The sequence below is a fragment of the Schistocerca americana genome, chromosome 1 (genome assembly GCF_021461395.2).
Source record: "Schistocerca americana isolate TAMUIC-IGC-003095 chromosome 1, iqSchAmer2.1, whole genome shotgun sequence".
NCBI lineage: Eukaryota > Metazoa > Arthropoda > Insecta > Orthoptera > Acrididae > Schistocerca > Schistocerca americana.
This window is the reverse complement of record NC_060119.1, coordinates 190,485,091-190,511,484: the sequence shown is the minus strand read 5'-3', so window position 1 is coordinate 190,511,484 and position 26,394 is coordinate 190,485,091. Positions and strand designations below refer to the sequence as shown.

General features: G+C 39.5%; 1 protein-coding gene and 1 non-coding gene across 2 annotated transcripts in view; one reads left to right on the top strand and one right to left on the bottom strand.

Annotated features, from left to right (window-relative positions):
* LOC124585185 (protein KIAA0100) overlaps nt 1-26,394 on the bottom strand; it is a 323,014-nt gene that overhangs the window by 217,495 nt on the left and 79,125 nt on the right. The window contains exons 9-10 of the mRNA XM_047131392.1: nt 13,393-13,606; nt 1,522-1,804 (exon numbers count right to left, since the gene is read on the bottom strand). Coding sequence (XP_046987348.1) covers nt 1,522-1,804; nt 13,393-13,606 — 497 coding nt within the window. The remainder of the gene's footprint in view (nt 1-1,521; nt 1,805-13,392; nt 13,607-26,394) is intronic.
* Nucleotides 9,412-9,485, top strand: Trnas-cga. Its single transcript has one exon. It is a non-coding gene; the product is annotated as a tRNA-Ser (tRNA).

Below are 26,394 nucleotides of genomic sequence, written 5' to 3'. Positions count from 1 at the left end.
ATTACCGCAAACTTTCGCACATGGTGCAATTCAGCATCACATATACAGTTATTATACTCACAGAGGTAAGCTCACATTAGATAAGCCTGAAACTGAATTTTTGAAGGCTGCAATTCATTGTTGCGAGTGGGTCTCCAGAATTATAAAAGTAATAACTCAACACAGTGTACTGGAGCAGGACAGTGGTTAGTATATAAACCTGTTGTGTAGAAGGTCACAGGCTTTAATCTCATCAGAAGCAACACTTTTCTGTTATTTCTAAATCTAATCAAAATATTGATTATTATTTTTATTCAATAGATTCTTTTTAATGTAGTTTTTTAATTTATAATACTTTGCTGCAACATTTTCATCATTGTATTGAGTTTTTTATTTGTCTTATTTTTCTTCCTACCATATTTTTTTATTTGGAATCTGCCCGTGTCACCTATAATCTGCCACCAGGTACCAAACAGGACTACTGCTCGGGTGGCAAAGCGGCAGCTCATGTAGCCAGTGTAAGGATAGCTTCAGGTAATCAATGATAGCAATAATGCTTTTAGTGTTGAAACTGAAATTTTTCTGTCTTGAGTTTGCTCCTGGAGGTTAGTTTTAACTACCATGAACAAAGCGATTGTGATTACAGTTCTGTCGCAGATTGTTGACCGCTGTTTTCTCAGATACATTACACATCACAAAGTTGTGGTTAGATTAGGACATGAGTTTAAGTGCTACAAAATGCTTTGTCTGCAGCAGTTCAGTCATTGGTCACTTAAAATCAGCTGCAAAAAAGAGCATCTCACATTTCCGTCATACCTAGCAGTGACCACTTCCAACGTTGCTCCACATTACACATTAACAGCATTTGTTGAGTGACATGCCATGTTTGTGTGTCACATATAACCAAATGGTCACGGCAGCCGATCTGGTAACACTGTAGGGGCAAGTATCAGACATAAACTGTTCAGTAATTTTAATCGGGCTACAGGTATTTGTCAACTAATTAAGACAGACAGTGAATGACTAAACCTGAATGATAATTATGTGGAGATGTAATAGAGAGATGTATTTATAAGATTTTTCTAAGAATTTTTTTGGCTGTTACAGTATTTTATTTACAGCTTAATGGTGGCTGCTTTTTGGATAGTCCTATCTGGTGGTGGTGGTGGTGGTGGTGGTGGTGGTGGTGATAACAAAAAGGCTAATGTTCATAATCTGGGCACTTTGTGAGAAACAGTTCCAACCTATGAGAAAAATTAATCCAACACACAACTTGCTATGAAAGTGAAGTTTCACTTTGTACAACTGTATCTGCAAGTCACAATTTTGAACTGTTAATTTAATACAGATTGAAATGCAAACAATTTCTACCATACAAAATGAGTTCATAGCCACCTGACAGCAATAGAAAGCAACAATTTGTAATACTAACTGTACAGATGTAATAACAGAGATGAATGAAACAAATCTTCATTCAGCGAGATTGCAATTCATTACAAAAGTGACAAAAATTGTGCATTATAGATTAGTCTTAAGGCCCACCTGAGAGCTTGGATAAGGAGCTGTGCAAGTGGTGGACTCCATTCCACACGTAAGATATCTAGCATCGCATTCACTTTCATTTGAACTGAATCTTGATTCTGGACGTTCATCAGAAAAACACCTAAGAACAGTGGAGTTCCCCAAGTATGGCACTTCTTTAGAATATGTGGATCCACTTCAACGACTGAATTACCAAGACAACACCACAGTGACTCCATAAGTATTTCACTGTTCCATCGGCACTGTTCTAGCAGTTCTTTCGGTCTGCCACCATACTGTAGATCTATGGACACAAAGATTCATATTCCTGCAGAATTAATGGGTTAAGTTATGGTCGTAATCATAGAGTAGTTACATTTTAACTTAATTATGAATTGATATGTATATAAAAGTAGAGCCCTGTAATAAAAGAAAACCTACGACTCATTTCAAGCTAGAATCATCTAATTACCTGGGGTAGAGAGCAATTATTAAAGGAAAAAAAATACAAACAGGCAATCAACTATCTTCTCTCTCTTGGAATATAAAGGGCTGAACAGATAAAAATGGAGAGAAAGTGTCACAGACGGACTTGTGAAAGAGTTTATGCATTATTTACATATAGTTTGCAAAAACAACAAAAATGTCATGTATGAAAGTTTATCTAACCTTGTGTAGAAACTTCCTACAATATTTGACAATGACAGCACTGATGAACCACAATACTGTATTCAGTCACTGCAGGTTGTGCATTCAACAAAAAATTTTAGATGATTTTTCTTACAATTTTGTAGAAGGTTTAATTGACAATCACTGCCTTGAGTGACTTCACATGATATTTGGAGATCTTATCTTTCCGTGAGAATGGTGTTATAAAGGTTCACCAAAGTTAGACATGAACAAATTCTCTTGAAGATGTACCCAACAGCTGATGCCCAAGAAAGTGTGTATGTTTAAAGAGTTCGAAAGAGATGTAAACTGTTCTTAAAAAGTGCATGAGGTGTACGGGGGCGGTTTGAAAGGTTCTCAGAACAGAATAGAAAAAAAGTACTTACATAACTGAAACTTTTTTCTTTTTCAATCTTGTCTCCATGTAGATTAATGCACTTGTTCCAACAATGTTCCAGTGCGTTGATCCCATCTCGAAAACGAGTTTCCTCTAGGCCTGCAAAATAGTTATCAATTCTGGCTGCTTGAAGTGAATCTTTTTCCACCAACAAAAAGTTTCAGTTTTGGAAAGAGATGGATGTCTGACAGAGCCAGATTGTGTGAATAAGGTGGGTGTGGCAACACTTCATGTCTTAGTTCATGTAATTTTGCCATGACGATGGGACATGTGTGCAGGTGGGCATTATGTTGAAGGAAGATGACTCCCTTTCTGGCCTTTTGTTGCAATTTGTCCAGGAGGTTAGCATAGTATTCGCCAGTAATTAGTTGTCCAGTGGGGAGGTAATCTACAAACAGAATCCCCTTCACTTCCCAGAACTCTTATGCCATGACCTTTCCTGCCGAAGGAGTTTTCTTTGCTTTCTTTGGTGGTGAAGAATCAGCATATTTCCACTGCTTTGACTGTTGTTTTGTCTCTGGGGGTATAGTAGTACACCCAAGTTTCATCTATGGTCACAGACCAGCATAAAAAATCTTATTCGTGTCTCCAGAAACGAGCTAAACGTTGTACTGATATGTCCATTCTCATGCATTTCTGATCGAGCGTCAAGAGTCATGGCACTCATCATGCAAATAATTTTTTCATTTCTAATTCTTCAATTAAAATGTGATATACCCTTTCAGATGACATTTCGCAAGTGTGAGCAATTTCACGCATTTGCAATCGGCGATTCTCCATGACCATTTTGTGCACATTTGCAATGATTTCCGGAGTAGTGACATCTTGGCCGACCACTGCGCAGATCATCATCTAAGCTCTCCCGACCAAATTTAAATCCATTTGTCCACTTGGCAACAGTTGAATATAAAGGAGCAGAGTCCCCCAGTGTATTCTGGAAATCAGCATGAATGTCCTTTGCTTTCATACCTTTCTTTACAAACTATTTAATCATTGCTCGAATCTCTATTTTTTTCCGTCTTCACAAATCACTACGTGGGAACAGCAATAGAGCCACGTCACCGCCACAGCTCTCTTCCAAGAGCACAGACATGGCATGTATTAACAGGCAACACACCAATGAATATCATGTGTAAAACTCGTTGCGCTAGCACCGACCTCTCGTGGTGATTACGAGAACTTTTCAAACCGCCCTCGTAGTTTTGGGTTTGGATTAGCAGCTTTTCTGAGGTCTCAGATTATATTATTCTTCTTTTTTCCATCTCCTTAAGGTCTCCAAAGAATGGATGGATACTGAGTCATATACCCAAGCAACTACAGATTCTTTGTTTGTAGTTCTGTCAAAAAATATTTAACAAGCTTAATTTTGTGTTGTAAAAATGATATTCACAGTTGTAACTGGTGGCTTATGTGACTGTACCGATTGACTCCAGGACAATATGACCATTGTGCACCTGGATCTGTCTCCAATGACACTCACTACACTTTGACACAGGCAGGAACCCCCTACCCAAATGTGGTACACAAACAGATATGGATCATATTTACACATACCCCTAATTTTTGTGCCTGTCAATTGCTCAACACCTCAACTATACAGTAAGTGCTTACCTTTAGTGCTTCCACTATTTGCCATCAATGTGTCTGAAGAAGGCAACTACAGACTGGTTTATTCGATGATGGCATTCTAAGTGTTCTGAAAGAACCTTTGAGAAGCATCCACTTTTTTTAAAAATCCTGACACCAGACGCTTTCACAGCCACTTGATGTTTTGATATGGTTCCGAATGATGTTTACTCCTTCCCAAACATCAAATATCTCCTTCAATAAAATTTTCTGGGTTTGTGACCGCATTGTCAATATATATGAAACTACCGATGTTTTGGCCCCTGTTGCAAGTGACTTCCTCCAGAGTGTTTTTGTTTACTCACAACAGGGACTGAAATATCGGTAGCTTCATATATATTGATAATGTGGTCACAAACACAGAAAATTTTTATTGAATGTGACAATAGCCACAGAAGCCTACGTTTATAATTAAATATCTCATCCACAATCATTTTTTCCCATGAGCTTCCAGACATACCTACAAACTGTTTCTGAATAATAGGAGGAAAACTACAGTACAGTCACTAAATGGATTCAAAGAGTACCCAATTGCAAATATTTTAAAGGAAACTATACTGAGATTATACAAAGGTAAGTTTCAGGACCACAGAAATTTGGATTACTCTCACAAAGTCTTCAAAGTTAATCTTCTGAAACAATGGGAAAGTGAACTGTAATCAATGTATTAATGAAAATTGAAACAATAACAAAAGAAGCAATTAGAAGAGGGATAATCAAGAAACATCAGTAGTTCGGAAGGGCTATCGTGCAATATGTACAGAGTCTCTATATAAAGTATCAGGAACAATTTTTTCCTGATGTCACTGTATGTTACACTGCACTCACACTGTGCCTGCTCAGTGCTCAGTGGTGGGGGAGGGGGGGGGGGGGTGACCAACTTGTGCCAAGTGCCAGACACCTATAAGAATTCATTCAGGCATGATCATGTTTTTAGTGGAACCCTGTCGAGTGAATCTGTGAAAGCACAAAATGCAGTGAATTATTGAACATTCATATGCCATAAAATTTTGTTTTGGACTGGGGAAATTGTGTATAGAAACATTTGGCATGATTCACCAAGAGATCAAAGATGAACATGTCACAAATCACAGTTATTAAATGCTACAAGTTCATCAAAGATGGCTAAGAGAGGATGATGAGTCCATTTGTGTGTGAAGCGCTCAATTCATACCGTTGGTTAAGTGTGCAAATGGACACAGGTGCAACTGGAACTGATAAGATGACAGTGCACACCATTATCACTGAAGAGTTGGTAATACAAAAGACCTGCACTAAGCTTCAAAATGGTCTTGTGTGGTTCCGTAAACTTTCCCGGTGTAATAATTGGTTGTATTGGTGTCGGATATCCAGCCAGAACATCTCGTCATCTGGACACAATATTTCGATGGTCTACTTAGCTGCCAACATTAGGTGAGTACGCCATCACACTATTTCATTAGTACTGAAATCGAACATGCCACGGCGGGTTCTTTATACACCAACCATGGGTCCAACATAACTACCCTCTACCGACACTGGTTGTGCAAGCTCACAGAAATGATAAATCGATATCAAACACTACTGACAGTTTTTGAAGACCGTGGGCTTACACATAAGGGCCGATATATTCAAGCATCAATTTTTCATCCATCTTACCAATGCAATGGGGTCCTACATACATTGCTAAAAAGAGCTTACGCCACCTAAGATGCAGATAGTTTGACACAAGAACTGGACCATCTAAAAGCTGTGTTCAAGCAGAATGGTTATACTGGCAATCAGATCCATTGTGCTTTACAGATTGCACCTTTGTGGGAACCAACAGAAGGTGCAAGCATGTTGGTGGCATTCCTACCTTTCGCAGGGAGCATATCTTCAAAAATTGGTAGAATTTTAAAGAAATTTAATATTAAAAGTGTATTACATCTGCCAGCTAAGACCAGAGCCCTGTTGGGCTCAGTGAAGGATGATTTTGATTTGAAAAAGCCCAGAACCTACAAGAGACTCCCTGTCATTGCGGGAAAGTCTATATTGAACAAACGATTTGTATGGTCCAGGATCCTTGCATGGAGCATCCTCGCCATATGTGTTTATTTCAGACAGAAAAATATGCAGTGGCAGAAAACTGTCTTATTGAAGGACATAAAATGTTGTACTATGAGACACAAATGGTTGCCCCTGCATCGTGGCATTGGGACTGTGTAGTGAAAGAAACCATTGAAATCCAGCTATTTGACAATATTATAAACAAGGATAAGGGGTATCCTTTAAGTAAGAGTTTGAAGCCTGTCCTGCTTGAAATTAAGAAATAATGGTCCTTGTCTGGGTCTTCAAAAACTGTCAGGTGTTTGGTATTGATTAATCATTTCCACAAGGAAGGTGGTGACCAGGTGTACCACTGAAATTTTGTGCCCAGATGGTGAGATGTTCCAGCTGGAGACCCAATAGATACATCAATAAGGTCTTGATAGACAACCAAAAGCAGAGGTGAGAGTCTGCTTGCAAAAACCTTTCTGCAATGAGTTTTTGGACAACATAATCACAGGAGATACAACTTAGATATTCGAATATGACCCAGAAACAAAGTGTCCAAGTTCTGAATAACACACTGTAGCACCACCTCATCCAAAAAAGGCTTGAATGAACAAATCCAAAGTTACTCATCATTTTCACCATGGAGGTGGTCCACTATGAATTTGTAACTGAGGGGCAGACAGTAAATGGCACTTTTTTTACCTATAAGTGCTAAGAAGACAGAAGCAAAGGATCAATCTGTGAGGACAGCCATCACTGGAATGATGATTCCCCAACCCGGTTACAGTCTCGACTTGGCAACTGACAGACTACTTCCTCTTCTCAAAAGTGAAATCCTCCCTCAAAGGACACCACCATAGAATCCTAAGTGCTGTCAAAGAAGCCGGATACATATCCTTAAGGACCCTCTGGAATCCACCTACCAGGGAGCCTTTGAATCATGAAAAAGTCACTAGTAAATGTGTGTTAATGCTGAAGGGGTGTACTTTGAAGAGTTTTGAGGCATTTTAGCAATATATCAAATAAATCTATTTTTCTCAACATTGCAGGATAAGAGGTTAATGTAAGTATGAGATAAGCCATTGCAAATGTGAATTGCTGGTGCATTAATAATCAGCGTAGCCACTAGAACTTTGAATACAGGCATGCAAATGTGAGTGCATTTAGTTGTACAGGGGCTGGATCTCAATTTGTGGGATGGAGTTCCATGCTTGTTGCACTTGGTCAGTCAATACAGGGTTGGTTAATGCTGTTTGTGGATGATGCTGGAGTTGTCATCTAACAATGTCCCATATGTGCTCAACTGGAAACAGATCTGGTTATTAAGCAGGCCAAGGCAACATGTTGACACTTGGTAGAACATGTTGGGTTACAACAGTGGTATGTGGGCGAATGTTATCCTGTTAGAACACCACCCTTGGAATGCTGTTCACCAACGCCAGCACAAAACATTGAATCACCACACCGATGTACAAATCTACAGTCAATGTGTGTGGAATAACCATGATAATGTTCCTGCTGCCATACGAAGTCACATCCCAGAGCATAACTCCAAGTGTATGTCCGGTGTGTTTAGCACACTGACAGGTTTGTTGCAGGCATTCAACTGGCATATTTCTAACCAACATATGGCCGTCACTGGCACCGAGGCATAACCAACTTTCATCAGGAAACATGCAGTAGCCACCAGAAAGATCGCGGGAGGCTCACATTGGCACGGCGCGTCACGGACGGTAGTTTCCGCAAGTAGAGTCCCGTCCACCAGAGGGCACGCGAGAATTCGGACGCAACCTCTGCCGGCATAACAACAACTACAACAACAACAACAACTCTGGCAGCATGGGCCGCACCCAGTCAGTTAACATCGAGCATGCCTAGGACACAGTCCCGGTCTACGCTAAGTGAAGTGTGACGTAAACGTGAACAGTGTTACTACACAATTGGCGACGAGTAGGGTCGTTCTTGCACGTGTTGCGTCGTCGTTCCGGTTTCGCAGCTTCTCCACGGCATGGAGGATTTTGTGCGGGGTTTGGTTGCGCAGCAGACGGAGCTCATGGCCACCATGAAACAAGTGCTTGCGGCGCTGCTCTCCACGCCATCTGCTCCGGCGCAGTTCCCTCCTCCCTTTCCCCCGTATGACGAGACGGCGGAGGATTGGGACGCATATGAACATCGCCTTTGGCAGCATTTCCAGGCGTTTCATGTTGCCGATGCGGAGGTATGTCGTGCTCTCTTCTTGTCTTGGATATCTCCCTCGCTGTATCAAGTTTTGCGGCAGCTAGCGCCGTTGCAGGAACCCTCGTCCTTGTCTTTTGACGCATTGTGTTCATTGCTGTCTTCATATTATCGCCGCCGCACGCATGTTGTGGTGACTATGGTCGAGTTCTATCAATGCAAGAAACAGCCCCATCAGTCCTACCGGGCGTGGGCCGCTACCCTGCATGGTCTTAGTCGCAAGTGTCATTTTGTCACGGAGCAGTCGCGAGAGTCGTATGCCCACGTTATCGTACGCGACGTCATTGTTCGTTCGGCCCCTGATAGGGAGGTCCGGCAATGGGCCCTGCAGTTAGAAGACCCTTCCCTCGAGGAAGTCCTGTCCATTGCTCAATCGTATGAAGTCTCTCATGCCGCAGGTCAACAGCTGGAAGCCTGGTGCGACGTCGCGGAGGTTCAGGGCGGCACGGCAGCGTCCACTGTGTCCGGGGTGGACGAAGTGCGAGTGGTACAATCCGGCCGTTACGTCCGCTCCCACATGGCGCGTAAACAGGTCTGCCAATCACCCTGGTCTCGGACAATGGACCGCAGTTTATTTCGCAGACCTCCAGGATTTTTGTAGGCGCTTCGGTATTCGGCACGTTTGCTCTCCCCCCTTCCATACACAATCGAATGGGGAAGTCGAGCGCATGGTGCGCACATTTAAGACGCAGATGAAAAAGTATGTGCACGAATTTCCTGCGGAGGAAGCATTGACGTTTTTCTTGACGGCATACCGGACCACACCAATGGGAGAACGCAGCCCCGCAGAGCTCCTCCGTGGGCGTCAACCTAGGACTCTGCTGCACTTCCTCCGGCCTGGTCCTCGCCAGTCTTCACAAAACGGAGTACCTGGCTTTCCACTGGGTATGTCGGTCTGGGCCCGTGGGTTTGGTCACAATCCACGTTGGATACCGGCGGTGGTCCTGTGAGGACCGGGCGTGAGTCGTGCTTCGGTAGCTCAGATGGTAGAGCACTTGCCCGCGAAAGGCAAAGGTCCCGAGTTCGAGTCTCGGTCGGTGCACACAGTTTTAATCTGCCAGGAAGTTTCATATCAGCGCACACTCCGCTGCAGAATGAAAATCTCATACTGAAAAATTAAGTTTATGATAAGTAATAATATCACCAGGCCATAAGTCAATTATAAGTAAGGACTTTTATCTACATGCAGAACAAAAATAATCATGCTTTAGCAGCAAAACAATTTAAAAACTACAACAGATCTGCAATTGTGTCTCAAAACTGTATAACTGCACTGAAACAAGAAAAGTAAAACAGGAAGTTGAAGTTCATCTTTTCCTGCTGACAGTACAATGTCTCTGTTGTGCAATGATGCAAAAAAGAAGTTGTGATAATTATAAGTCTCAGCTTTCAACAATAGCGAAAGTAAGCTTTCTGTGCAAAAAAGAATAATTTGGCAGGAATCATACTGGCTGAATAAAACAGCATTTAGATTTGCAAGAACACCCTTTAAAGACTATTATGCCATTTCCATGTGAAGCACTAACAATCATTAAGAGCAGTGGTGGCTCGTGAATATACATTATGGGTGTTCACAAATTTTTAAATTCAGATAAATATGAGAGTGCAAAATTAATAGCATCTGCTGTATAACAGTTATGCTCATCAACGTATTTATACAACTTCAACAACAGACAATAATAATAATAATAATAATAATAATAATACGATGCTTAACTTGTCTGAAAAAAGTAAGAATTGTTTTTGTGGAATTTTGTTCTTTTGTACATAATTAGGTATAGTTTATGGCAAGAATGAAATAATGTTCAATCTTTCGCTACTCTCCATTCCACATTTTCATGTAAGTGTGCGTTTTCATGCTCTTTTCTTTTTTTTCCTTTTTTTTTTCTTTTTTTTTCGGGCAAACGTACAAGATCACTAATTCATAAATTAGTTAATGAATTAACTTCTTGGCTGAAAATTGGGCATTCTTACATTGCACCCACATAACAACTTACGCTTATTACACACTTCTTTGTTAAATATTCGCTTGTAGTTACACTTATTTGATTTCATCATTTTGTCAGACAACGAGTCTGGTTTGCAATGTGGCAAACTTTTCTTGCTAATTTTCTTTTCTGTTAGCACTTAATACAGGTTCAACAGGGTTCATTATGACACGCCGAAGAAAAGTCGATTCCTGCATAGTAGACAACCAACTACAAATGTAAACTGCCATTTGCGGAAATGATTAAATTCAAATAGTAATATCTACCATCTAGGTCACTTGACTAGAATATAAATAAGGCACTGAGAGCCATAAGGGTCAAAATCACGCAGTCTTTGACCGCCCTATTTAGTGAATATCAGAGAAACCATGGAGACAGCTTTTCATGAATGTTCAAATATACGAGGATTGTTCAATAAGTAATGCCCCACATTTTTTCAAATATGTCATTAATATGCATAAACATTCTTGTTGGCGCTTCACATTTGATGTTTGTTCTGTGCGCCGGTGAAGTTTCAAACTGTTCTGGCAGATTGCAGATTGCAGTACAGCATTAAAATGGTGTCTACATTACAAGCAGCATACTGTGACTGAATTCATATGTGCAGAAAAAGAAACCATGGTGACCATCCATAAATGATTGTGAGCACTGTATGACGAAGCTACAGTTCATAGAACTACAGTTGGATGATGGGTAAAGAAGTTACAGCCTCAGGAAATGCAGAAACTGAGCTCCATGATCAGCCATGCATGGGATGTCCTGTCAGAGCCACTGCTCTAGACATGCTGAATTGTGTGGATGCCATTATTCATGCCGACAATTGGCTCTAAAGTTGAAGGTCAGCACTGGAAGTGAGTCTGCATTGATCGAGACTCTCAGATATTCAAAGAGGTCCTCATGATGGGTTCCACAAATACTCACAGCGGATTCAGATAAAGGCCGTTTCATCTGAATTGTTGGAGCATTCTGATACGGATGCCGAGGCGTTTCTGTCACAGATTGTTACGGGTGACAAAAGCTGGGTGCACCACTTTGTGCCAAAAACAAAAAGGAAGTCCACGGAGTGGCATCATCCTCATTCATCACAAAAGAAGAAATTCAAGACAACGCCCTCTGCCAGAAAGTCATGGTGACAATCTTCTGGGATCATTCTTGTGGATGTGATGTCAAGAGCATCAACCATCAATTTGGAGGCATACATGAAGACTCTGAATAAACTCAACAACTGATTCCGATGTGTTCGATCGGAAAAGAATCCAGCAGAAATCTTGCTCCAAAATGATAACGTACGCCCACACACAAGTCTGAGAACCTGGGAACACATCGTCAAATTTGGTTGGACATCACTGCCTCATCCATCCTACAGTCCAGATTTAGCACCCTTGGACTACCATCTCTTCGGGCTGCTTAAAGATTCTCTACAGGGAACACACTTTGAAGATGAACAGTGTGTCAGTCCTGCAGTGAAAACATGGCTACATCTACAGGACAAGAGCTTTTACCAGCAGGGAATACATGCTCTTCCACAATGTTGGTATACAGCCATAGAAAAATAGTACATGGACAAGACATGTTTATGTATAGTGTCACCAAATTCTTACTCTTAACAATAAATATGTTCCAAGATAAAAAATTTGGGGCATTATTTATTGATAAACCCTCGTATGTACAATATGAGCCTACAGTACATATAAACCATAACATTAACAGATGTCAGAAGCACAAATAAATGCTACATCACACAATCGTTGATGACATGCTTTATGGTTCTCAGCACCTTAAATGGATTAATCTATGATAACACCCAAAACTTTACATACACGTCGCATTCAGAATCCCACAAAATTGGTTTTTCTCTCAGTATAACTATAACATATACTGATGTCTGATGTAAATTTAGTATATAGTGTGTAAATTTGCATATTGTTGAGTGTGCTACCACCTAACTGGATTTTTGGGAAATGTAGATATAAGTATGCTGCAGTGGGCTACCACCTGGTGGCATTGATGTAAACTAGTAGTTGAGTTGTACGCTGTGAAGTGTGCACATCGATAATCAAATCTGTACGTATTTGGCATGTAAGGCAATTATGTCACGCCAGTTGCACATGTGCAGAAACTCCTTGAAATGTGCACAAGTGAAGGTGTGCTTACAACCCTGATGCCAAGTTTCACTGAGTGTGGTGGAGCAATATGTAGCACAGCACAGTAGATTTAGTGCAGTGTATTTCATATTACCGCATTTCATACGTTTAACAGCATTAAAAGAAAAATAGTCAATAAATCCACAAGGTATCAAAAGTTAGGGTGTTCACGTGATCTTGTTCTCTTACACAGCAGCCACAGCAAAAAGTAAGCTTTCTGTGCAAAAAAGAATAATTTGGCGGTAATCATACTGGATGAATAAAACAGCATTTAGATTTGCAAGAAGTCTTTTTAAGACTATTATGCCATTTACATGCAAATCATTAACAACCATTAAGAAAAACTGCAGTTAAATCAAGTTAAAAAATTTCTTGCAGCTAAAGACAAAATACTTGATTATGGCCAGCTGCTTACAGAGAAGTCAGAACACTATTCAACCAGTTCCACAGAAAATAATAAATGGTGATAAATTTACTATCAATGGGATGAAAAGTATGACACTCCTGTTGCCATTTCTGACATAATTACATGAGAGAAATACAAATATAAAAAGTCTACCACAACTGAACAAGATGTATGAGGCAGTGGATAGCTACTTGTGTTGGTTCATAGAGAACTGAAATTCATTCTATTCACTATAAGCTAGCCAACATACTCTCTTTAACAGGTAAAATCACAAACATAAATCTGTACCATATTATTCAATCTGTATAACAATAGAATAGTGTTCTCCACAGAGACCACTATGGCTATGCTGAAAGAAAAGGAAATCTGATAAAAAGTAAAATATGGGAAAAGTTTTGTAACTTGAGATACCTTTGAATTCCGACTGCTGGTTTAAGCTGACCTTGCAATGGCTGAAACCAGTCAATGCACAGTGTTGCCGGTCAGGAACACGCAGTAGAGCAGAAGCATTCCAAAATTCAGCACAGCATTTCAGTTGATAGTACTTGAGAATATTTCTCAGCCACAAGTTATCATCTTTGGATGAAACCAAAATGTCCTCCTTTCCACTGGATACACACACAGCCTATGAAACACAATGACGTTCAACACTGTAACAGTCTTCATACAACATTTATGGAGTTTCACTGGAAGATATAAAACAACATAGAAGCAATAAACTACTGAACACACAATGGAACTGTAAACAAATTAATGCATTTATCAAACAGATCAATCACACAATTACCAATAAAGGTGCAGTGTGGGTGTTTGCACGGAATTAAATAAGAAGATATTGTACACAGCAGACACCTGTACTGGCAAAAATGAAACATCCTAATGGAGATAGCAAGAAATAACTATATTATTTTTCTCAGTACATAAATTTCTTACATATAATGGAGTCCACTGATAAATGATTAAATAGATCATATACTGTATTCACATCCTACTTCATAATTTTGCCCTTCAATACAGCACTTTTTCCCCATTGAACCTATATTACCAAATGGTTCACTCACTTTCATTCGTTTATTCATTGATCTTTTTCTGTAGATCTTATCACAAACATGAGCCTTCAGAGATGTGGAATGACTCAAAATTTATATTAACAAGAGGGAGGCAACTCTCTGAAACAATCTATACATTATATTGAGAATAAATTATCACTATATGGAGTACTATTCTGCTTATGCAAATGAAATATAACCCATTAAATGAGCATGAAACTTGCTTAAAAAAATCTGCTACTTCCTATGTTATATTTAATACCTATTGAATATCTCCTGTTGCTACCTTTATATTTACTTGACTACAATGTAATTTTTGTAAGGAAATAGTTTCCTGTATCTGTAAGGAAATATGCTTGTTTGCAACACACCATGACTTGTTTCAACGAACAATGCTAGCTGTTTAGTAGCTAAAAGGAATTTTCAATCTTCGAGTCTAGCTAATCAGATGTGAGTATGGATTGAACATACACTAGCCTTTCTTTGAAATGCACTCTGATGAATGCGTGTTGTGTTCCAGCTTCTATACTCACATGAGGAAAGATATCTGAATGGGAATGCTGACCTTGGGGCGTCAACTTATCCCCCCGAGTTCAGTAGTTGCTGTGATGACAAGTGAAGCTTGCGCTCTGCTGTTGTACAATGCATCATGATAAAGTCTTTCAAGAATGAGAATGTTAATGCTGCTGAAATCCATCGCCACTTACTTCCACAGTTTGGAGGAATAATCCTTTCTTGATTCCAAGTAAAGCATTGGTATAAGGAGTTCAAGAAAGGTTGAAAATTTATTGAGAAAATGCCCTACCTGCATCAGCCCCATATCAGCAATACAAAGCCAAATGATGAGCAGGACGCTGCTCAAGTTGCAATTTCTCTAACACTTCTCATGAGGTATAAGGAAGAAAGTTACACTTCACTTCTACGAATCAGCATATGTGATGTGACTCAAAGCAATCATTACACTCATAAACTGAAGAAAGCCCATATGAATGGGACACCTCTGAAAGCTGAGAGATGGTTTTTCGCTGCTAAGATTATGGCCACTGTGCTCTGGGAGTGAAAAGGTATACTGCTGGTCAGTTTCCTATTGGAACTCTGTATCATTCATGCTGCCTATCACAGTGATCTGAACTGCCTGCTTGAGAGGAAGTGTAGCAATCCGGTCATAAGTTTGTTGCTACTCTATGATAATTCACATACAGTAATAGTAATTCAACAAATATTGGCCAATATGAATTGGGTTGCCCTTGAAAATCCAGCCTATAGCTCAGAATGGTCACTGTGTCACTTCATGTTGGAGCTGCTCAAAAATGCCCCAGATAGAATGCACTTTGCAACTAACACATGTGTTGAACAGTTTGTGAACAATTTGCTTCAGTCATGCACTAATTCTCTCTTTGAAAATATTATTACAAATTGGTTCACCAATGACAAAAATGTATCAATAAGATGGATTATTATGTAGAAAAATAGTGAATATTAAATATGATAATTTTAATAATACATTTTTTACTATAAATGGTACACTGACCAATCGGTTAGAAATGGAGCTCTCTCTCTCTCTCTCTCTCTCTCTCTCTCTCTCTCTCTCTCTGTGTGTGTGTGTGTGTGTACGCACGGGTGCTCGCGCACGTGCATTTGAATGTGTGTGCATGTGTGTACACCATGTTACAAAAACACTCCTACAATCTTTGGGGATAGATTCCTTACACCAAAACAAGTTCATATAAACACACATGCAAAAATTCTTCATTTCTGTGTTGTTGTTGTTGTTGTTGTTGCTGTTGTGGTCTTCAATCCTGAGACTGGTTTGATGCAGCTCTCCATGCTACTCTATTCTGTGCAAGCTTCTTCATCTCCCAGTACCTACTGCAGCCTACATCCTTCTGAATCTGCTTAGTGTATTCATCTCTTGGTCTCCCTCTACAATTTTTACCCTCCATGCTGCCCTCCAGTACTAAATTGGTGATCCCTTGATGCCTCAGAACATGTCCTACCAACCGGTCCCTTCTTCTAGTCAAGTTGTGCCACAAACTTCTCTTCCCCCCAATTCTATTCAATATCTCCTCATTAGTTATGTGATCTACCCATCTAATCTTCAGCATTCTTCTGTAGCACCACATTTCGAAAGCTTCTATTCTCTTCTTGTCCAAACTATTTATCATCTATGTTTCACTTCCATACACGGCTACACTCCATACAAATACTTTCAGAAACAACTTCCTGACACTTAACTCAATACTCGATGTTAACAAATTTCTCTTCTTCAGAAACGCTTTCCTTGCCATTGCCAGCCTACATTTTATATCCTCTCTACTTCGACCATCATCAGTTATTTTGCTCCCCAAATAAAACTCTGTTACTACTTTAAATGTCTCATTTCCTAATCTAATTCCCTCAGCATCACCCGACTTAATTCGACTACATTCCATTATCCTCGTTTTGCTTTTGTTGAAGTTCATCTTATATCCCCCTTTCAAGACACTGTCCATTCTGTTCAGCTGCTCTTCCAAGTCCTTTGCTGTCTCTGACAGAATTACAATGTCATTGGCAAACCTCAGAGTTTTTATTTCTTTTCCATGGATTTTCATACCTATTCTGAATTTTTCTTTTGTTTCCTTTACTGCTTGTTCATTATACATATCGAATAACATCGGGGATAGGCTACAACCATGTCTCACTCCCTTCCCAACCACTGCTTCCCTTTCATGCCCCTCGACTTTTATAACTACCACCTGGTTTCTGTACAAATTGTAAATAGCCTTTTGCTCTCTTATTTTACCCCTTCCACCTTCAGAATTTGAAGGAGAGTATTCCAGTCAACATTGTCAAAAGCTTTCTAAGCTTTCTCTAAGTCTAAAAATGCTAGAACGTAGATTTGCCTTTCCTTAATCTTTCTTCTAAAATAAGTCGTAGGCTCAGTATTGCCTCACGTGTTCCAACATTTCTACGGAATCCAAACTGATCTTCCCCGAGGTCGGCTTCTACCAGTTTTTCCATTCGTCTGTAAAGAATTCGCGTTAGTATTTTGAAGCTGTGACTTATTAAACTGATAGTTTGGTAATTTTCACACCTGTGAACACCTGCTTTCTTTGGGATTGGAATTATTATATTCTTTTTGAAGTCTGAGGGAATTTCGCCTGTCCCATTCATCTTGCTCACCAGATGGTAGAGTTTTGTCAGGACTGGCTCTCCCAAGGCTGTCAGTAGTTCTAATGGAATGTTGTCTACTCCTGGGGCCTTGTTTTGACTTAGGTCTTTCGGTGCTCTGTCAAACTCTTCAAGCAGTATCATATCTCCCATTTCATCTTCATCTACCTCCTCTTCCATTTCCATAATATTGTCTGTGTTATTAACAAAAATTAATGTTCAGTGGCTTTCCAGGTAGAGCCCAACAATTCACTTATCTAGGCACCTGTTTGACCCACCTTAGCCTAGATGGCCTAGTGTTGCCAGGGAGACTTGTATACATTTGTCATTCATCAGTCTTCAATGTGTCTATTGTGTATGTGTATGAGGTGTGTTAAAAAAAATTCTGGAACTTTGTCCACAAAATTTTCCAAAATGTACCTTTCACTTACTATGCATGGTCTCCTGTGAAATACTCTCCTCCATAACTGACACACCGCTCCCAGTGCCGTTTCTATTTCTGAAAGTGTGACACCTCTTCCTGGACCGTGCAAAGCACCATCAAATTTTCTTTTATCTCATCTATCATTGCAAATCTTTGTCTTTTCAATGGGGATTTTGACTTTAAAAACAAACGTAACTCCACAAGGGCCAGGGCTGGAGAATATGGAGGATGATGCAGCACAGTGATTTCGTTTTTTGTCAAATGTCATGCACCAACAGGGATGAATGTGTGGGTGTGTTATCGTGATACAAGAGCAATGAATTGTCTCATCGTATTTCAGGACGTTTCCTTCTCACATTTTATTGCAATTGTCGGAATATGTCCTGATAGTACCATTGATTAACAGTTTGTCCCTGTGGCACTAATACATGATGAACTAACCCATCAAAATAAAGCTTGAGCTAAAAAATGAAAAAATGCAAGCTTTGACTAACCCATAGCCAAAATTCTCATTATTAGCAAGTGTTTCCCCCCTCCCCCGAGAAAATTTCCTGACCCACTGTGAAGAATGAATCTTCGTCTCAACATCAAGTTTCCATAACTATACACCCATGTCTCATCACCACTTATGATTCTCTTCAGGAACATCTCATTCTCATTTGCAAGATCCACACATTCTTCACAAAGTTCTTTCTGGTCTTGACTCTTAAGTTGTGGGATGAAATTGATGGCAACAGGATGCATTCCAATATGCTGCGTCAGGATTTCATGAAATGATTCAACTGAAATGTAACATTCTTCTGCAATCTCTTGAACAGTCAGTCTTAAATTGGCGCACACAATTTCATTGATTTTCCTGACATGAGCACTGTTAGTAGACGTTGAAGGGTGTTCTGAAAGTGGGTCATCTTTAATTCCTGTACAGCCATTTTTAAACCATCTGAAGTATTTGCAACACCAAGTTTGGCTTAAGCACCATCACTGCTGGTGGCTGCATCATCTGGTGTGTCTCTGTGAAGGTTTTCATGAGTTTCACACAAAATTTAATGCAGACAAGTTGCTCCTCTAACTCTGCCATCTTGAAATTCGCAAACTGTGTGCCACAATGTTCTAGTCAATACAGCACTGAACAATAACTAACAGACAAATAACAATAAGACTTCTGGCAGTTACACATTACACACAGGTGTGCGCGAGGATGCCAATTGCATTTCGCTCCAACACAACATTGGTGCGAAATTACGAATGTGCCAGAGTTTTTTGAACAGACCTTGTACTACAGGTGGTGAGTTAACTGAAAGTTCTCTGTTTAACTGTGACAGCATACTCATTTTGTGAGCAAGCAGAAATGATTTAATGTATGTCTGTGCAACTGTTAATGGGCACATGGAGGCACAGCTGTATCAGACAGCATTTTCAGAGCAAAGACAGTTGCATCATCCAACCTTTTGTGCCGTGTATTGTTGAGCTGTCGAGACAGGATCCATAGCAGTACAGACTATGTACTTGGGAAGAGACTGAGGAAGAGCATGTGGTGCTCGTACGTGTGACCAGGATGAGGACATTCTACATCTCCAAGATCAGCACGAAAGATATGTCATGAGAAATTCAAGTATCTGTATCATCTTCAACATGTGCAGGGCATTTTGTCTGCCAATCATCCACCAAGGGAGAACTTTTGCTAATAGACTGTTGTGCAAATTACCAATCCATTCTTTGTCTCTTCAGTTTATTTACAGACAAGGCAGCATTTGGAAGAAATAGTACAACACCTTTCCACAAACAAATACATATGGGCTGATTGTAATCCTTATGCTGCAGTGCAGGCTAGAGATCAACATCAGTTTAAGATTAATGTGTTTGTAGGTGACTGCCTGGTACTGCTACACATCCTCAAAGCATGTCTTACAGGTGGTGTCTGCTGGGACTTTATTCAGAACATCCTCCTATACCTACTAGAAGATGTGCTCCTGCAAATAAGAAACATGTGGTTTATGCATGATGGAGCTCAAGCACATTTCAGTCTCAGTGTCCGAGATGCAATGGCTGGAATATACCATAACAGATGGATAGGTAGAAGAAGAGCATGGAACCAACCTCAATCCTTTGTATTATTATCTACTAGGTCATCTTAAACAACTGGTCTACGCAGCAGACAACCTGGATGCGGAAACTGTTCATCAACGTGTCATGGAAGCCTGGGAAACCATTCAAACCCATGAGGGAGTACTGAAAGGGTGTGAAAGCCCATGATTTGATGAGTGCATGTTTGTTTAGAAGCATGAGGAGGACATTCTGAGCATTTATTATTAATTTATGTGTTGAACTCCAATCACCTAAATTGTAAACTTTCATTATTAACTCTAAAATGAAGGATTTTTTGTACGCACATTCATGTAAACTTTTTTCTTCTTTTCGTGTAAGGAAAGTGTCCCCAAAGTTTGTAAAATCATTTGTGAAACACCCTATACAAGTTTCAAAAACTGCTGTAAAATACAACCACTTTCTTTCATTGGATGAACTTTGTGTGTCTTTCTATAAATGAAGCAAATCTGAAATTGTATAAAATGCATTACTTAATTTTATTACAATGGCCCCCACAGACTCACCAAACACAGCTTTATTAGAGGCCATCCGATGCTGACAGTTAATCAGTGCTACACTACGACAACAACGTCATGGCCCCAACTTCCATGGTGCCTCACAGCTTTACATTCGTGTGACACAGCAAATGGGTTAACAAGTATAAAAATGAGTGCTGCCCCATTGTTCTCAGACTTGTCATTCTTGCAGAATTACAACAAACTGGAAGGAAGCCAGTATTGCAATGACGTAACAACGGCACCTTGATTTCTAATATATGCAACCCTAATCACTGGATCTGTATTCGCTCCATTTCTGGTTTCTAATGGGAATTTGACATAGTTTGTTTTCAATAACAGATTAAAAAACACTACCATTGTGTCATATATTAATGAGATTTGATTGCTGGAAATGCTTCCTCAATAATAGGAGAATCTGTTAACACTTGTGTACCATAATAATCCCACCCTGAATTCAAGCAATGAGGCAATGCCTACATAAAAATTACTCTGTGCCCTGTGATTTTTATAATCAGTAACAGAAAATATTAAGGACTAAATGTACTGGGAATTGAGTCTAACAATTCCTATATCCCTAACAGGCTTCTGCAAGATGTGCAGCTATCTGCTTTATGAAACATTCTAACTGCTGATTTCTGCTGAATAAACAGTTTATTTACTTTATGTATAGTGCCAAAGAAGATAATTTTTCATGATAATGATATGAAAATATGCTAAGCAAATCATCACTACTGTCAAACTCAGAGTAAAACATTCTAATAGTAAATCTGCGCCGACTGTATTTTGTTTTTCAGCAGGATCCCAAGCAATTTTGCACAGAGTATTTCATTTAGTGTATGAGTATTGATGCCACTTCTGTAGTTTTGATGTATTTTGCACTTGTTTGAAACAGAGTAATATGAATTTTTGTAAGATTAAGATGTGAGCAATTTTTTGTGAACCAGCTGAAGGCTGGTGCTGTTATCAAATAAGCTATGTCTGGTATGGTTGATTACAGACTCTTGAGCGGTTTGCTTCTGTCATCAGCAAAGATTACAATTTTTGTACTCTTATTTAAAGTCACTGAGAATCATCCATGAAACACTGGAAAATATAGGATGGATAATGACAATATTATAAAAAAAAGGCTGATACTCACCATATAAGGAGATACTGAGTCAAAGATAGATACAACAAAAAGATGCCACACATGTTGAGCTTTCAGCCAATAGGCCTTTTTGTGAAGCAGATAACACATTCATTCATGCAAGCACAACACACACATGCTCACCTACCCCCACCCTCCCTCCCTCACACACACACACACACACACACACACACACACACACACACACTGTCTCCAGCCTGAACTGTGAGCAACTGTGCCTGATGTGAGAAACAATCTGTATAGTAGGAGAAAATAGGAGGCTGGGACTGAGAGGGGAAGGGAGCCTCCAAACCTACCCCACATCCTCTCACAGCTACCAGAACCTGCCTTGCAGACCTACTACATTTACCTCACCCTCAGAAATTCTCTCCCGTGGGCATACAAAATACAGAAGCTAAACAGACCACAAACAGTGTCATGAACATTTACTCCAAAACCCTTAGTACCACAGAACTATCATCCTTTCCAAACACATTAACTTCTGCCTCACTTCCCAATTCAATCATGCTGGACTTGTTAAAGACCTTCTCTTCTTCTCCCAGTCCCTACAGTGGAAGCACTTTTCACCACTAACCCTACCACTCGGACTCAACCCAAAGCCAATGTTGAACCTTACCTGAACTCGGTTCACTCCTCCATCCAACCATGATTCCACCCTCACTGATGACCCCCCCCCCCCCCTACTAATCACCCCATTATCATTCCACAATTCCTTAAACTCAAACATTGCCTCATCATAATTCCCCAAATCCCTCAACATGGGAATTAAACTTGTTGTTGTTGTTGTTGTTGTTGTGGTCTTCAGTCCTGAGACTGGTTTGATGCAGCTCTCCATGCTAGTCTATCCTGTGCAAGCTTCTTCATCTCCTAGTACTTACTGCAACCTAAATCCTTCTGAATCTGCTTAGTGTATTTATCTCTTGGTCTCCCTGTATGTTTTTTACCTTCCATGCTACCCTCCAATGCTAAATTTGTAATCCCTTGATGCCTCAGAACATGCCCTACCAACCAGTCCCTTCTTCTTGTCAAGTTGTGCCACAAACTCCTCTTCTCCCCAATTCTGTTCAATACCTCCTCGTTAGTTACGTGATCTACCCATCTAATCTTCAGCATTCTTCTGTAGCACCACATTTCGAAAGCTTCTATTCTCTTCTTGTCCAAACTATTTATCGTCCATGTTTCACTTCCATACATGGCTACACTCCATACGAATACTTTCAGAAACGACTTCCTGACACTTAACTCAATACTCGATGTTAACAAATTCCTCTTCTTCAGAAACGTTTTCGTTGCCATTGCCAGTCTACACTTTATATCCTCTCTACTTCAACCATCATCAGTTATTTTGCTCCCCAAATAGCAAAACTCCTTTACTACTTTAAGTGTCTCATTTCCTAATCTAATTCCCTCAGCATCACCTGACTTAATTCGACTACATTTCATGATCCTTGTTTTGCTTTTGTTGATGTTCCTCTTATATCCCCCTTTCAAGACACTGTCCATTCTGTTCAGCTGCTCTTCCAAGTCCTTTGCTGTCTCTGACAGAATTACAATGTCATCGGCAAACCTCAAAGTTTTTATTTCTTCTCCATGGATTTTAATACCTACTCCGAATTTTTCTTTTGTTTCCTTCACTGCTTGCTCAATATACAGATTGAATAATATTGGGGAGAGGCTACAACACTGTCTCACTCCCTTCCCCACCACTGCTTCCCTTTCCTGCCCCTCGACTCTTATAACTGCCATCTGGTTTCTGTACAAATTGTAAATAGCCTTTCGCTCCCTGTATTTTACCCCTTCCACCTTTAGAATTTGAAAGAGAGTATTCCAGTCAACATTGTCAAAAGCTTTCTCTAAGTCTACAAATGCTAGAAATGTAGGCTTGCCTTTCCTTAATCTTTCTTCTAAGATAAGGCGTAAGGTCAGTATTGCATCTCCAAAACGAATCGCAATCAACCACCTAAAAACGGATCCTGACCTTATAGTCCTACCTGCCGAAAAGGATCCACCAATGTCTTTTTGAACAGCAGGGATTGACTGGTGGAAAATGCAACATGATCTCCAGTCTCTGCTCAAATCGTAAGGCCCATCTCAAAACCTCTCCTCTGAGTCTACCTTTCCCCTCACTCCTACCACTCCCTGTGTTCCTATCTTCTACATGCTTCATAAAGTCCATAAATCCAACCATTCAGGATGCCCCATTATGGCCAGTTACTGTGCTCCCACTGAGATATGCCCTGTTCCCATAGACCAACACCAACAGCGTGTCACCAATAACCTACCCTCCCACAAGAAAGATACCAACCGGTTCCTCCAGACACTCCAAAGTTCCTGTTCCTTTACCACATGGCATCCTGCTTGTCACTTCTTATGCCACCTCCCTCTACACTAACATCCCTAACGTCCTCACTGCTACTGAACACTACGTTTCCCAACACCTGACTGATTCCAAACCTATAACCTTCTTTCTAGTCACCATAACCAACTTCACCCGCAATTACTTCACCTTTGAACAAATCCATGGGACAGCAATGTATGACAAAACAGCTTTGGCCCCCACTATCTTACTTTGCTTTTGTACTCCTGATTAAAATAGTTAGGATCTGTACAAGGATTTTTTTTCTTTTCTTGTTGCTATTCTTCCCAAAAAAATGTATGATAGAATATGTTATCTGAGTATACATTATATGAATTTACGAGATGCAAATTAGTTTCCTCTATGAAACCTATTTATTCAGATTATGTGATTCACCATTCTGAATGTTTTTTAAAATTATTTTTGCTGGAAACGATTTATTTCAAAAGTTATAGTATTTCAAAGTTTTCGATCTAGAACACATCCATAAAAAATCTAGTGAGCTAATAAATAGATTCAGAAAAGTAGATTTTCTCTAAACTATAGAGCAATTTTTCCTCATTTCAAAGCCATGTTTATTTTAGGTCAAACCTAATCAGTTCGGGAGATATAAGTAATTAATTTAAGATTTCAACCAGCCCATACTTTCAGCTCATATTGTGAGCAAATCACTATAAATTTCTGGAATGCGTTAACCTACTATTGATGGACAAAATTTTCTGACCCCATTAACATCAGTAACAAATACCCAAATTTTAATAATCAGTATTGATGCCATACATAAAAATTAGGAATTCTTGTAATGTAAGCATAACTTGGTTCTGAATATTTTAATAGCTATTGCTCATACTGGTAACTTGATAAACAAAGTCTGATGGTAATTATTATGTCTATTTAAAAAGGAATAATTGGATGCAGGGAAATAATAATCAAATAACGAAAATCACATAATTTTCTTGCATGCATCTATATAAGGATGAAACATGCATAATACTGTCATTAGGCTTCTAGTTTTTCTTGGATTTAAGTCTCAGTCAGTCTGAATCTTACTCTGGAATTTCAGTATTCTCTACACTGTGTGCTTTTGTGTTCTTGTTTGTCCTAGCCTCTGGATCATTTGAGGATATGAGCACTGACTATCAGAACCAGAGATAGACTTAACAAGTAACATCTGTAAACATGCCACTGTACTTTCAGAAACTATTATCATCATTTCATGTGCCTTGTAGACAATTTGTTGATCTGCTATAGGGAAAACTATTTTGTGTGCCAATTACCTCATGATTCTCATCCTTTTGGAGGTATACAATTTAAAGTTGTCCATCAAACGTGAGCGCAAGGAGACCTGTATAAAGATTTTTGATCTGTAATCAAGTCTAGTTTTTAGGGATTATAATTAAAACCCATAAATAAATATGCTAAGTGATGTGAGAACATATGAAAGGAACAACTGGACTTCTCTTTTCATTCATTAAGAGATACAATCCTAACACAAACATTTTTAGCTCAAGGACCTGTAGCGCAGCTACTGAGAGGTAACATTAGCGACAGGTATGTCCCCGATGTATTCTTACATTTGGTGCCCCATTCGAGGAACAATATCGGACTTCATATAGTATTTGTTTGTGGACTCGCGAGTTCTAAGAAAAGTGTGGAGAAGTGACTTTCAATGGAAAGTGGCACTAGTGCTGTTTATGTATGATTCTTTAGATGAGCGAGGAGCAATACAAAAACTCATATAATGTTTATGAATAAGCAAGTGCTCAGAATATAACATAACAAAGTGACTTTTAGTAGAATATTAGTGGAAGTTGAAGTATACATTAATAAACTTATCATGTAGAGAATACTTTGCTAAGGTGCTTTGGATGAGAACTTATAAAACATTCAAGTGACTGTTAGTGGAGTGTACACTCATGTATAGAACAATAACAAGTTGAAACCGGCTGCAGTTAAACCAGTACACAAAAAGGGGGAAATAAAGCATATTCTTAACTATAGAACCATTGCCCAAATCTCGACTTTCAGCAAACCGATAGAGAAAATAATATTTAAAAAATTCTGGTAAATTACAAAAATGCTGAAATATTAGATGATTCAAAGCACAGTTTCAAAAGAGTTGGAAGTACCTTGTCAGCAGTAGTACAATTTGTCCATCATGTACATGTCTCTGGACCTCTCAACGGCTTTTGATAGAGTACATCATGACATGCTCTTATCAAAAATTGCAAACAGTGGTGTCACTAGAAAACTCATCCAATTGCTAAAAACACATTTAAAGGGTAGACAGCACTGCATGGTGATTATATACCCTATTGGAGAAATACTGGAAAGGAGAACGTCAAGTGTAAGAAATATACATTTTGTTGTTTTTCAGGGCTCAATTTTAGGTCCAGTCCTATTCATACACTATGTAAATAATTTCCCAAGTTCTGTTGATAATAAGCAACTGATCACTATGTATGTGGACAATACATCTGGTGCCTGCTGTGCAGACAGTTAGGTCAGCCTATTTGAAGAGAGAGATAACTTTATTGAAAAGGCAAGAGCTCACTTTGAAAGAGACAACCTAAAAGTAAACTGAGAAAAAACTAATATTATCCTTTTAAACCACGTGCTCCAAACAGAACAAAACTGTCTGGACACAAAGTAGGACTCCTCTCATGAGTCAGTAACACCCAGGA